This window comes from Panthera uncia, chromosome E3 (genome assembly GCF_023721935.1).
Source record: "Panthera uncia isolate 11264 chromosome E3, Puncia_PCG_1.0, whole genome shotgun sequence".
Taxonomy (NCBI): domain Eukaryota; kingdom Metazoa; phylum Chordata; class Mammalia; order Carnivora; family Felidae; genus Panthera; species Panthera uncia.
Genome location: NC_064815.1, coordinates 25390558 through 25404262, shown reverse-complemented (window position 1 = coordinate 25404262; position 13705 = coordinate 25390558). Strand labels below are relative to the sequence as shown.

The following is a 13705-nucleotide window of genomic DNA, read 5'->3' as shown; positions in this document are numbered from 1 at the left end:
ATATATATATATATATATAACATGTATTTAGTTTTGAGATAGTGCAACTGGGAGAGCCTCATGCCACTTCTTGTCACCTATAACTACAACAGCCCCAAAGCTCAAAAGGTAACTCAAGAGGAACAACAGCAAGGCACAATCAGCAGCGAGATCAGGGCCCTGCCTGAACGCGAAGCCCACCGCATACACTCTGGCTCCTGTGACCATGTTTCCAACCCCCCAGTGGGACGTGGGTCAGGGCTTAATCAAGGGGACTCCCCAGGCAGCAACAGTTGGAGCAGGGCTGTTGCAGGAGCTCAGGGATACTTGGCAGAGCTGCCTTTCTGAAACCTGAGCTCTGGGGGTAGGGGGAAGAGGAAGGAGGGGCTGCCTGGCCCTGGGAATCCACGCCTGCCTCCCCACCTGCACTGCCCCCCCCCCCCGCCCCTGCAGCCGGGAGCTCCTCCTCTGCCTGGGTGCCCCTTCTCTGGGGCTGCTCCAGACTGTGCGGGTCACCTCCACTCTCCCTTTGCCTCCCTCTGCCCCTGAGGTCTGGTGGGGACAGGCTGGGGCCACGAGTGAGCTCCATGGACGGGGACTTGGCCTCAGCTTATCTTCCAGCTTTGGAAAGGAAAGAAGAAAGGACTGTGCTGATTTGCATTTGGGGGATTCTTCCCCCTCCTAAACTACTGGGGGCAGAAAAAGTGATTTGAGATTTAACCTTGGATTGACCGTGGAAGAAGGGACAGAAAGAGCCCAGAACATTCCCCCAGGTATGAATACTTCACTTCTGCGCGCGCGCGCGCGAGTGTGTGTGTGTGTGTGTGTGTGTGTGTGTGTGTGTGTGTGTGAGAGAGAGAGAGAGAGAGAGAGAGGGAGGGAGAGAGGGAGGATGACAAGTTTTCTACTGGTCGGATGTGGAATTGCCCTTGATGATATCCCGGGCCCCTCTGACTGCTTCATTCTATGATTCTGCAGCCCTAAACTTCATTCAGTCATTCAACAAACATTTCCTGAGCGTCCACCCTATGCCAGATGGTGCCATTGAACAAGATCTGGCACTTGCCCCAAAAAAGGTCCACAGATAGTAGTAACAATAGCAGTAGCTCCCGCACATACGGTGGGTCAGGCACTGGGCTAAACCTTCTATAAACTTTAGCTCTTTAGGGGCACCTGCGTGGCTCAGTAGGTTAAGCGTCCAATTTTGGCTCAGGTCATGATCTCACGATTTGGGAGTTTGAGCCCTGCGTTGGGCACTCTGCTGTCCGCACAGAGTCAGCTTCAGATCCTCTGTCTCCTTCTCTCTCTGCCCCTCCCCTGCTGTGCTGTCTCTCAAAAATAGGTAAACATTTAGGAAAAAAAAAAAAAACCCAAAACTTTAGCTCCTTTGACCTAGCCACAATCATCAGAGCTAAGTATATTACTAACCCCATTTTACAGATTACAATAGTGAGGCTTAGTGAGGTGAGATCACAGAGCTGGTTGGTGGTGGAACTGATGCTTCTGACCACTGTGCTGTGCTGCCTGGCCTGCCCTGTAAAGGCAGAAGATGCACTAATAACACACAAAAGGAGGGAGTGTGAGAGCTTCAGAGAGTCACAGTTCCCGGAGGGCAGGGAACAGTTAAGTCTCATTTCCACCAAGGGTCCCAGGGGTGAAGCAGGGGCAGGCCCAGATCACTATGGAGTCCCTCAGCAAAGACAGGCCCGTGACTACGCCTCCTTGGAGTCCTCAGTCCCCATCTCCCAGCTGTCCCGGGTCAGGCAGAGGGAATACAAAAGCTGATTATTCCACTGGGGGCTGTTCTGGGCCCCATGAATGGAGTATTGAAAACCCTGTGTCCACATCCAGATAGGTTTTCAATCTCTCCCCAACCAGACTGTTTGTATACCCGGACGGAGGCCAAGCCAGGGGGAGATGGCAGGGGTCTCCTGCCGGGAGGTATCTCCCTCTCAATGTAGCCCAAAGAGACCCATCCTCTAAACCAGGCCCCCATCTCCCCCCAGCTGTCGCATCACTGTCCATGCGCTGTATCGGCCTCTTGCTGGAGGTCTGCCAGGAAAGGGGACATAGGGTCTTACTGGGACGTGTTTACATGGTGCAAATGTTCACTGAGTTGCATGCGTAGGATTTACACATGATGGGGCTTGTATACCTCACTCCAAAATTTGTTTATTTTTAAGGAATCTCTACACCCAACGTGGGGCTCAAACTCACAACGCTGAGATTAAATGTCGCATGCTCTTGGGGCACCTGGGAGGCTCAGTAGGTTAAGTGTCCGACTTCAGCTCAGGTCATGATCTCACAGTTTGTGAGTTCGAGCCCGTGGCGGGCTCTGTGCTGACAGCTTGGAGCCTGGAGTTTGCTTCAGATTCTGTGTCTCCCTCTCTCTCTGCCCCTCCCTTGCCTCTGCTCACACTCTGTCTCTGTCTCTCTCAAAAATAAATAAACATTAAAAAAAAAGAAGAAGAGTCGCATGCTCTTCTGACCAAGCCAGCCAGGCACCCCTACTCAATCCAAAATACATGTTTTAGGTTTATTTATTTATTTTGAGAGAGGGAGAGAGAGAGAGCAGGAGAGGAGTAGAGGGAGAGGGAGAGAGAGAATCCCATGAACTGTGAGATCATGACCTGAGCCAAAATCAAGAGTTAGACATTTAACCAACTGAGCCATCCAGGTGCCCCTGATTTAAATTAACTTTAAAAATAAACTTTAGAGGGGTGCCTGGGTGGCTCAATCGGTTGAGCGTTGGTCTTTGGCTCAGGTCATGATCTCGGTTTGTGAGTTCGAGCCCCGGGTTGGGCTCTGTGCTGACAGCTCAGAGCCTGGAGCCTGCTTCGGATTCTGTGTCTCCCTCTCTCTCTCTGCCCCTCCCCTGCTCATGCTCTGTGTCTCTCTATCAAAAATAAATAAAATGTAAAAAAAATTAAAAAAATAAATAAATAAAAATAAACTTTATATTGCTCCAAATAAATGGAAAACCAGAATCCTTTACTATAAACAGAAAGCATTGTAAAAAAAAAAAAAAGAAAGAAAATAAGGGTGCCTGGTGGCTCAGTCGGTTAGGCGTCTGACTCTTGATTTCAGCCCATGTCATGATTTTGGCTCAGAACATGATCTTGGCTCAGATCAGGGTTTCGAGGTTCGTGGGTTCAAGCCCTGCACCAGGGTCCACGCTGACAGTGCAGAGCCTGCTTGGGATTCTCTCTCTCCCTCTCTCTCCACCCCCCCCCCTCAATAGAGAAAGAAAGAAGACAATAGTAGACATCCTTTCATCTCCCACTAAAATTATGTGGATTACCACCAGTGGCACCAGCACCAGGCTTTGGGATACGGTGCCCTGGAGGATAAACCCTGAGCCCTCGGCACAGACTCCGGGCCTGTGATGCTTTGGGACCAGGCAGCAGTCCAACTTTGTCTCCTGCCATGGCTCTCACACACCCTCTGCTCCAGCCAGACCTAAGTCTTGTGCTCTACCCTCAGAGAGCCCAGCTGTTGCCCCCGCCGCCGCCGCCTCCGCCTCCACTCAGAATGCGGAATCCAAGCGGAAATGTCACATCCCCCTGAGGCTCTCGCTGAGCCCCTTCCAGCTGGAGGAAGTGACTTAGGGTCTTTATTTCCAGATGTTCCAGCCGTGACTTCTCCACCACCCCTTGATGGGACCATCTGAAAGGCCATCCACTGGCTGGATGCCCGAGGAAGCAGAGATGCGAATTGATCCCCAGCCGGCAGAGAAGAGCAGGGGGCGGGGGCTGGGAGACTGGAGCACTGGCTCTTCACGCCTCCCCCCTGCCTTGTCCTTCCTCCTCCTTTTGCCTCTGGGTGAGTGCCCTCCCCCCTCAACCCCGGACCCTTCCCTTGTCTGGCTCTTGGTTTTCCCAGCTGTAAAATTATGGTTTGTGAATGAGATCGTTTCTGAAGTTCCTTTCAGCTCTGACATTTGTTCAGGGTTGATGAAATCTAAGGGTCTGTCTGAGTTGGGGAAGTGGAGGGCTCGGTGCTGGAGGTGAGGGCTCAATGTAAACAGGGTCTGGGCAGCTAGGGGACACCGGAAATAGGGAAGGAGGGAAAGGAGTGGGCTCACCAATGGCTGTTGGAAAGGCAGCTGGTGGAATACATAGACCCAAATGACCTAGGGGCCATGCTAACTTGAGAAAGGAGCAACCGAGTCTCAGTTTCTTCACCTGTAAAATGGGCACACCAGTACACACCTCAGAGCATTGTCCTAAGAATTCTATGAGGCACCTGGAGGCACATGAAGGTGCCTGAGAACCGTCACACCCTGCGCACAAGTGAGGGGCTTTTATGGGCTTGTCAATTTCCCGCTGGGCCAGTTTCCCTGTTTCCTACCACCTCCCCCCACCCCGCCCCAGGCCATGTGCCCAGAATTGTGTGCTGAAGAAGAGTGTGGCTATTTGGGTTGGAATCTGGGCTCTATTCTTTGTTCTCTGTGTGGCCTTGAGCAAGTGGCCTCACTTCACTAAACCAGAAGTTTCCTCATGCGGGAAATCCTACCTACCTTAAGCATCCCACTGGTTAAGTTAGCCAGGCCACATAAAGCAATGGGCACAGTGCCTGACTTACACATAATGAGAGCTGAAGCAGAAGGCCTTGTATAGGTAAATCTTTGGGGGGATATCCTAATAAATCCCAAAGCCAATTGGCACACTTAAGACAGAGCTACTGACCGTCTGCTGAGTAATACCAGGAAACACACAGACAGGCAGGGCCGCATCACCAGGCAGAAGGCCCAAGAAGGCTTGGAGACTGTGTCCAGAGATTGAGAGGAAACCGCATTTCTAGCTGAAGGCTCCAGGAAGGCTCTCCAGGGGCAGGGACTCCGAGCTATATCTAGAAGGATCTGCAGGCTCTAATGAGCAGAACTGTTCAAGTAGACGAGACTGCAGGGTTAAAGACCCAGAGACAAGACTGATGGGAAATTAAGAAGTAAAGGAAGGCAGGACTCCTGGCTGGCTCAGCAGGTGGAGCGTGCAACTCTTGATTTTGGGGTTGTGAGTTCCAGCCCCACGCTGGCTGTAAAGACTACTTTAAAAAAAATTACTTAAAAATAAAATATTTCAAAAAATAAAAAAAGAAGTGAGGGGAAGCTGGCTAAAAGGCTTTGTAGAGAAAGCTCAGGATCTGGGACTCCTGCAGGAAATGGGGAGTCTTTGAGGCACTTCACAGTGGAGGGGGAGAAGCAGACAGACCCGTTTCAGGCAGGGAGAGAGAAGAGAAGCTTGGAAAAGGCAGGGAAAGTGAAGAGGAGGGGGATGATGGTAAGGATCATGGGGGGAAAGGAGACTGTTCCCAGGGCCCTGTGGCCAAGGGAGGGGGCAGAGGGACCAATGCTTTTTCTCATTCTGTTTCAGCCAGCGCCCTACAGCCCACCCCACTGCCCTTTCCAGGTAGGTGCCCCTGCCTCTCCTGCCCATACCCTGCCCTGCCCCCAGGTACCCAGATGAGCAGATGGAAAGCCTCAGGGAATGACAACTAACCAGCCCTCCGTAACTCTAGATGCCCCCAAAGAGATTGCGCCAGTCTCCCCATTTTACAGAGAGGGAGAAATAAGGCCCGGAAGGGACTGACCGTAAGGCTCCCACGGCTTCGCAGCAAGGTGGGCGTCCTGCACATCAGGCCCAGCAATCCCCCTGGTGCCAGCCCAACCCTCTCCACAGAGCTGAGGCTGGTGGGGGGCCCGAGCCGCTGCCGGGGGCGCCTGGAGGTCTTGCACGGCGGCTCCTGGGGCAGCGTCTGTGACGATGACTGGGATGTGGTGGATGCCAACGTGGTGTGTCGACAGCTGGGCTGCGGCCTGGCACTGCCCGTGCCTCGGCCCCTCGCCTTCGGCCAAGGCCGAGGCCCCATCCTGCTGGACAACGTGGAGTGTGGCGGGCAGGAAGCTGCGCTGAGCCAGTGCGGCAGCCGAGGCTGGGGCGTCCACAACTGCTTCCACTACGAAGATGTGGCTGTCCTGTGCGATGGTAAGCAGAGACCTGTGACCCGGGAGGGCGGGCAGCAGGGTTGTATGGACGAATGAAGGGACTGGCATGGCAGAAGAACAATCCAGAGGTGGCATTGCACGGTGTGGGGGAGGAGCCCCGGCCTTGTTGTCAGGGTCCCAGCGGCCCTTCTGCCTCATTGTGTGATCCTGGCTGAAGGAAAACCAGCATTATTGCTTCTATGTGGGGCCTTGATGGTTCCAGCCGAGCTCTCTCCCCATTTTGAAAATCAAACAATTGGGGTCAACACTGGCAGTGAGGTCCGTTTGGTGTGGAGCTGCAGCAGACATCTCTGAGAGGCGTTGACCTTGAGAGTATTGGTTCTAGTTTTCAAGAAAATCGCCTGGTGGGCTCATTAAATAAAACACAGACAGTTGCTCCATCCCAGAGTTTCTGATTCTGCAGGTCTGGGGTGGGGCCTGGGAATATGCATTTCTAATAAGTTCTCAAGTAACGTAATGTTGCTCTAAGAACACAAAGAACTTGTCTGAAGCTACTGCTTTCTGGACTCAGGGGGCCCCTTCTCCTCTCATACCCCAGGGTTCCTGGCTTTGACCCTTTGTGTGGCCAGAGGCCCTATGGCAGGTACCTTAGGGGTCCATGCCCTGCCGCTCACACATCCGGTGTGAGGATGAAGAACAGAAAGATCCATGTATCCTCCTCCCTTCCACCCTGCTTCCTTCCCAGAATTCTTGCCCACGCAGCCCCCAACAAGGAAAGTGTTAACCAGTAGGGCGCCCCCTACAACTCCCCAGAATGGGAAAGGTAAGTAAGGGCAACATGGGGACCACCTGGGTCTTAGGAGAAGGACCCCCAGAGGAGTCTGCCACCCTTACCTTTGATGGTGGGAAGAGAGGGATTACCGATGGGTGAGCTGGGACATTCCCTTCCCATCCTGTCCCTTGCAGGCCCCCAGGCTGCTCACAGTCTGGCTAGGGAAAGAGGAGGCATTCCTGTGGGATGATTAAAAATAGCACAGGGGCTCCGACTGACTTCAGCTCAGGTCATGATCTCACGGTTTGTGAGTTCGAGCCCTACGTCCGGCTGTGCAGACAGCTCAGAGCCTGGAGCCTGCTTGGGGTTCTGTGCCTCCCTCTCTCTTTGCCCCTCCCCCGCTCACACTCTGCCTCTCTCTCTTTCTCTCTCTCTTTCAAAAGTAAATATTGAAAAATATATTTAAAAAAAAAAGTCAGCACAGGGGCACCTGGGTGGCTCGATCGGTTAAGGGTCCAACTCTTGATTTTGGCTCACGTCATGATCTCATGGTTTGTGGGTTCGAGCCCAGTGTTGGGCTCTGTGCTGACAGTGCAGAGCCTACTTGGGATTCTGTCCCTCCCTCTCTCCTGCTCCTCTCTCTTGCATGCTATTTCTCTCAAAATAAATAAACTTAAAAAAAATAGTCAGCTGAGGGCACCTGGATGGCTTAATTATTTACACATAAGACTCTTGGTTTTGGCTCAGGTCATGACCTCACTGTGAGTTTGAGCCCTGTGTCAGGCTCCGTGCTCCTGGTGCAGAACCTGCTTGGGATTCTCTCTCTCTCTCTCTCTGCACTCCTCCCGCATACTCTCTCTCTCTCTCTCTCTCTCTCTCTCTCAAAATAAACTTAAAAAACAGCACAAGTTGCTAAAGAGGTGAGGACCGGAGCTTAATCCAATGGGAGACTCAGATATGTACAGAAATATGGATAATGACGGAGAACGAGAAAATGAAAAGTACCCCCAAAGAGGGACAGATTAAATAAGCAAGGAAGCCCAGAGGAGGAAGAGGGTCTCACCTACTAGAGATATGGGAGGGCTTCCTAGAGGAAGAATTGTTGGCAATGCACCTGGAAAGGTGAGGCTCCTTTCACTGCAGGAGTAAGTGAGGAAACAGCAGTGTGGACCGGTACCAGGAAGGTTGGTTTGAGGCAGAAAATGACCCAGTCAAAGCCAGTTTGTCCTGATCCCACAAACCTCCCCAATCTGGGACTGTGAGGAGGAAGTGCCTTCGGGTAATTGGGTGAGAAGCTTCTCCTTGGTTTTAGGTGCTGGGGCCACATGCACTGTGGGTAGGTGGAGGGCCTGAGGCATTGGGGAAGCACTGGATTGGGTGCACTGTTGGTGGGGGAGGCACAGCCCTGTGGGAAATGCTCCGGCCCGCCCCCCCACCAGGTGAGGGCAGCGTGCGCCTGGTTGGGGGCGTGGGCCCGTGTCAGGGCAGAGTCGAGATCCTTCATGGTGGCCTGTGGGGCACGGTCTGCGACGACGACTGGGGGCTGCCGGATGCTGCCGTGGTCTGCCGCCAATTGGGCTGTGGGGCGGCCCTGGCCGCCACCACCAACGCCTTCTTCGGTTATGGCACGGGGCACATCCTTCTGGACAACGTGCACTGCGAAGGCAGCGAGCCCCGCCTGGCAGCCTGCCTAAGCCTGGGCTGGGGTGTGCACAACTGCGGCCACCACGAGGACGCCGGCGCGCTCTGCGCAGGTGCGGGCTCGGGGGCGGGGCTGGGCGGGGACCGGGGCGGGGCCCCGTCCTGACGCGAGCGGAGGCGGAGGCGGAGCGGGGCCGGGCGGGGCTTGGTGGCTTCCCCCGATGCACCCCAGTGCTCTCCGGGAAGGCCCCAAAATTACTTTTAACGTCTCAGTACCGCTCTAGAAGTGCCTCTGAAAGTCCCAGTACTCTTTGTGGTAGGTTTCACGGTATTGTGCCACCAATACTCCGGAATTATTTAGCAGTACCCCAAGAAAGCCTCCGGAATTTTCTAGCAATTTCTAAGTGCTCTTCACGGAATACTCCAGAGTAAAGTAATAGTACTCTAGAATTACCCCAGAGCTACTCCAGAATTCTCTCACTGTAGCCCAGGTATGCCCCCAGAATTACCAAGCATAGCCATCTGTAATCCTTTGTAATCTGTAACCACAATAGTGTGTTCACCCACCTGGTCCCTCTCCCATTTTGAGATTTTTCCTGAGCAAATAGGAATAATAGGGCCAGTAATGGCACTTCACAGATGGACTCCACTCTGTAACATATAAATTGTTTGCTCTGCCTCACAGCACACCAGGAGCCATTATTCCTGGTTTACAGATGGGAAAGCTGAGGCCCAGTGAGGCAGAGCCTTACCCACGGTCACATAGTGAGTCCTGGCAAAGCCACAGCTAACCTTGCTGCACAGTCTCCAGCATGACTCTTGGCCTTTCTAGTCCTATTTTATCTGCAAGATGGGGATGAGTCTTGTGCTGTAAGCCCCTCAGGACTGTGCATGGCCCTCCCTGGTGGGTAAGGCCTTCTCTGTCTCTCCATCTTGGACACACACTGGGCTTCTGAAAACACTGGAGAGAAACGGAAGCATGTGTGTCAAAGCCCTTTATAAACTGCAATGTGGACACCTGTGCACCAAAAGTAAATTACAAACACTGTCAAGTAGGGCAGATTCCCCCCACCCCCACCCCCACCCCCACCCCCACCCCAGCTTGGGAGTAAAATCTGTTGTGCTCTCCACGGAGACCCTCCCATCCTCCCCTGACGGCGCAAGGCTGACCCGGAACCAAAACCTTGGCCTCTGACCCTGCTCCCTTCTCTCCTGCTCTAGTCCTGGGCCCCCCGACTCTCACCGCACTACCACCCTTGGCCACAAGAGAGGACTGGGCCTGGCACACAGAGCCAGAAGGTAAGGAGCCCAGCCTTCTGGGCTGGAATGGTAGGGACAAGGCAGACAGGGCTGGGAAATAGAAAGGCTGTTCTGGATCTACTGGAAGGCGGCCCTGGCTAGCCGACCAGGACTTTCCGCCCGATGGTAAAGAGGTGGGCGAGAGAATCACGAGCAGACGGAGCAAGGATGAAATCCAGAGCTCTGAAAAGTTCAGCAAGGTGGGAGGAGACAGTAAGAGATTTCTTCAAAGCTCTGAGGGACAATTTGGGTGGGTGCTGAGGTTGGAAATCGAGAGACCTTGTGAGAGGGTTGAGCTAAAGGTTGAATGAAGGCTAGAAGCACATTGGGAGTCCCGTCTGGAACTATCATTGAGATTCAAAGTAGACTAATGCCTGGAAATAGGATTCGGTTCATTCCAATCAAGTTTCCTGAGGACCACACCGGACTACACGGCGACACTAGGATTGAGGCTGAGTGTGGGGTGCAGGTGTGGTACAGCTGGGGGCCCGTAGGCATCGCTGTGCCCTGTTGTAGGCCAGAAGGCCTCCTCATCCCCTTCACATGCTCTAGAGGCCCTGTCTCTGCAGCTACAGGAGTTGGTGCCCTGCCTTCCAGGGAGATGGCACTGTTCACCACAGCCACCTGGGTCGCGGGGAAGAAAAGTAAGTGGCAGAGCCAGGGTTCTGTGGGGGTGGGAGAGGGGTAGGGCTGGGGCTCTGTCCGGGAGCCAGCGGCCCCAGCCCAGCCCCAATGGCCACGGGCCTGTGCGCCCCGCAGGCGGGCGGCTGCGGCTGGTGGGCGGTCCGGGCCCGTGCCGCGGCCGCGTGGAGGTGATGTACGCCGGGGGCTGGGGCACCGTGTGCGACGATGACTGGGACTTCGCGGACGCGCGTGTGGCCTGCCGCGAGGCGGGCTGCGGGCCTGCGTTGGGCGCCACGGGCCTCGGCCACTTCGGCTACGGGCGCGGCCCCGTGCTGCTGGACAACGTGGGCTGCGCCGGGACGGAGGCCCACCTGAGCGACTGCTTCCACCTGGGCTGGGGCCAGCACAACTGCGGCCACCACGAAGATGCCGGCGCGCTCTGCTCAGGTGAGGTGGTGGCGGGACCGCGCAGAGGCGCGCAGAGGCGCGCACTGCCGCGCGGGCGGGGCCGCGCAGCACGGCCTCCCGGGAATGGGCGGGGCCGCGCGCAGACGCGTACTGCGGCGCAGGCGGGGTAAGGCTGCCTCTGAGAAATGGGCGGGGCCGTGCGTGAGGGCTCTCTGCGGCACTGCAGCGTGAGAGGGGCCGGAGAGGACGCGCACTCCGCAGAGAGGCGGAGCCCGACCATAGACGCGCTCTGCGGCTGCGCAGCATGGGCGGAGCCGGGAAGGGAGCGCCCTCTGCAGTGAGGAGGGGGTAGGGCTTGGGGCGGGCGCGCCCGCTGCGGCAGTGAGGGGAGGGCGAGAGGAAAGCTAGGGACAAAAGTCTGGAAATCTGTGTGAAGGGAGGGGCAGGGTCTCTTTCTATCTGCTGAGTCAAGGACCCGCAAAGCTCTAGGAAGCAGAGTTGATCAGCTTTCGGGGAGCAAGCGTCTGACCTTTGAGAATCAACGGAAAGGGGTGTTTGTAGAGTCTGACCTATTTTAAAATGCTCCTGTTTATTGATTGGTGTGGGAAATGAGATCTTCACCCTCCTTTGGTGCCCTTGGCCTAGGAGCCTTGGCCACAAAGGGGTAGCTACAAAGGGTCCTGCTTTGGTTTCCAGGGTGAAAGAATCACAACCCCATTTCTGATCCAAGTGGCAGAAAGCAGTTCTCCTTCAGGGTCCTGTGAGGCCCTCCCTGTCCCTTAATCAGGCTCCCCTTGGGAGGGTAGAAGGTAACCTGCCTCAAGGAACATGTTCCCTAATGTGACAGCCACCTCTTTTTCTTTGTCCTTGCTGAGCCAGGCCCAGAGGAGCTAGGACTGCAAGTCCAGCAGGATGGTTCTGAGACCACCCGGGCGCCCACTCCTCGGCCCAGGGACGGTAGGTGCCCACAGCCCCAAAGATGGAAGTAGAGACGTTAGGATCGGAAGGACCAGAACTGGGGGAGATCACAGCCTGAGGTTACACAGCTCAGCAGATTTGTAGCAGGTTTGAGAACCTTTGCTATGTGTTAGTCTCTGTTCTCGTTAATAAGGGTATGGTATCCAGAAGAGGGAGGTGGATTTTAAGGGAGCAATCTTAGAGATTTCTAGAGATGGGATTAAAATAAGGGGCTCCTTCCTGAAGAGATGAAAGGAAAGAATTCAATTTTAAGCCTGTGGGTGAGGGGAGATGATAACCTTCAGGGGACACAAGCACAGTCTCCAGAGAGTGGCACTGGGGGTGAGGATCTGGGATTATGAACAGAGGACTAAGGAAAGAGCAGAATGAAACACTCAGCAGGGACACAGCACCCCACAAAGGCTCGTACACATTCTTCCAGTCCAGAGACTGAGTCTAGACTGCCACCCAGCTTATTTTAACCTGATTTATCTGCCCTTGTCCATCGGCCCCCAGAGCAATGCTGTGTCTGACATCACTACCCTTTGCCTTTTCTGTCTACCCCTTCCATGGCCTGGCATGGGCCAGCCCCTTCCAGCCCTGGGCCTTGTCTCTCCACAGGGCACCTGCGTCTGGCCAATGGAGCCCACCAATGTGAGGGGCGCGTAGAACTCTTCCTAGGGCAACGGTGGGGCACTGTTTGCGATGACGCTTGGGACCTGCGGGCAGCCACTGTCCTGTGCCACCAGCTGGGCTGTGGCCAGGCCCTGGCAGCCCCCGGCGAGGCCCACTTCGGCCCGGGCCGAGGCCCTATCCTCCTGGACAATGTCAAGTGCCGTGGGGACGAGAGTGCCCTTCTGCTCTGCTCTCACATCCGCTGGGATGCCCACAACTGTGACCACAGTGAAGACGCCAGTGTCCTGTGCCAGCCATTGTGACCCAACCCATTCTGCAGACCATCTCTTCCGGGAGCCTGCTGTGGCCTGCCCCTCTTCCTCCAGGAAGCCCTCCTCCTCTGACAACTTCAGTTCACTCTGCCCTTCCCTCCTCTTGCCTGGGAGAGAGCCTATTCAGAGAGTGTGGTCCTGCATGGGGGAGCCTGGCTCTACCCAGGTGACATCACCTGTCACCAGTTATTGTGGGCCCAATTCAATAAGAGTTCCCACTTGCTGCTCAGCCAGAATATAAAATGGGGGGAAGGGAATGACTCATAACTGTTTTCTTCGGTGGGGCTCCTGTTATAACACCTGACCCTGCCTTCCTGGACCCTGGTCCAGGAGGCTCAGGGGCTCTCTATAAATGGAGTATCCCCCCTCTCCCCAACCCACATTGGGAGCCCCAAGAAGAGGGAAGGCAGGAGAGACCCACAGCTCTTACCTTAGACTGCCTGTGGCTGCAGAAGAACCTGGGTCGTTGCTCTGGCCTTCTCCGTGAGGGCCCAGACTCAGATGGTGCTTGGCTGGACAAGGGGACTGGAGGGGCCAAAGCAGGGACAGCGGCCCCTCCCTGCAGCTGGAACCAACATCTCTGATTTATGCTGCCCCCACCACAGAGCCTCCACTTTGCAGTAGCGAAGAACCCTGGGGGCCTGTAGCCACCTGTTTATAGGTGCCAAGTCAATAAAGCATTGTCCCCCCCCCCCACCCCTGTCTTTTTACTTGCGGGCACAAGTGTATCATTTGTGGCAGCAGCAAAGACTGGTTAGAACTCTCTGGAGGAAACCGGCTCGGGGATGGAGGTCCGTGCAAGAGCATCATCAGAGAGCTCTCAGCAGGCCCACACAGTCTTGGAAGTGCTGACTCGCAGTATGAGGCCTGTAAGGCCCCGGAGGGTCCCCAAGCCCACCCCTGCTTTCCTTTTGCATGTAGAGAAACTTAGGTCCTGCAGAAGGAAAGGGTCTGCTCCAAGACACGTTGCAAGGTGGGAGAGGCACTAGAGCAATACTCGAGAAAAAGTACGGAGATAAGAGCAAAGCAGCACAGGGGCGTCCCCGGGGGCTGCTCTTGGGGCACCTCACCTGGAGCTCCAGGGGCAGAAAGAAGTGGGCGATCTTGCCAGAGCCCCTCTCAGCCCCAGGGTAG

General features: G+C 55.1%; 1 protein-coding gene across 1 annotated transcript; it reads left to right on the top strand.

Moving 5' to 3' along the window:
• Positions 1–608: 608 nt before the first annotated feature.
• On the top strand, positions 609–13380 carry SSC4D (scavenger receptor cysteine rich family member with 4 domains). Its single transcript, XM_049639236.1, has 11 exons — positions 609–752; positions 3603–3801; positions 5352–5387; positions 5658–5963; positions 6669–6746; positions 8135–8449; positions 9558–9635; positions 10205–10279; positions 10395–10706; positions 11547–11624; positions 12246–13380. Exons 2-11 carry the CDS (start codon positions 3636–3638, stop codon positions 12560–12562), a joined length of 1761 nt encoding a protein of 586 aa, XP_049495193.1. The 5' UTR covers positions 609–752; positions 3603–3635; the 3' UTR covers positions 12563–13380.
• Positions 13381–13705: the final 325 nt, after the last annotated feature.

Coding starts and splice junctions, on each gene's coding strand:
- SSC4D (XM_049639236.1), top strand. CDS start 3,636: ATGGGACCATCTGAAAGGCCATCCACTGGCTGGATGCCCGAGGAAGCA. Junction 3,802..5,351: donor CCTCCTCCTTTTGCCTCTGG/GTGAGTGCCCTC, acceptor ATTCTGTTTCAG/CCAGCGCCCTACAGCCCACC. Junction 5,388..5,657: donor CACCCCACTGCCCTTTCCAG/GTAGGTGCCCCT, acceptor CCCTCTCCACAG/AGCTGAGGCTGGTGGGGGGC.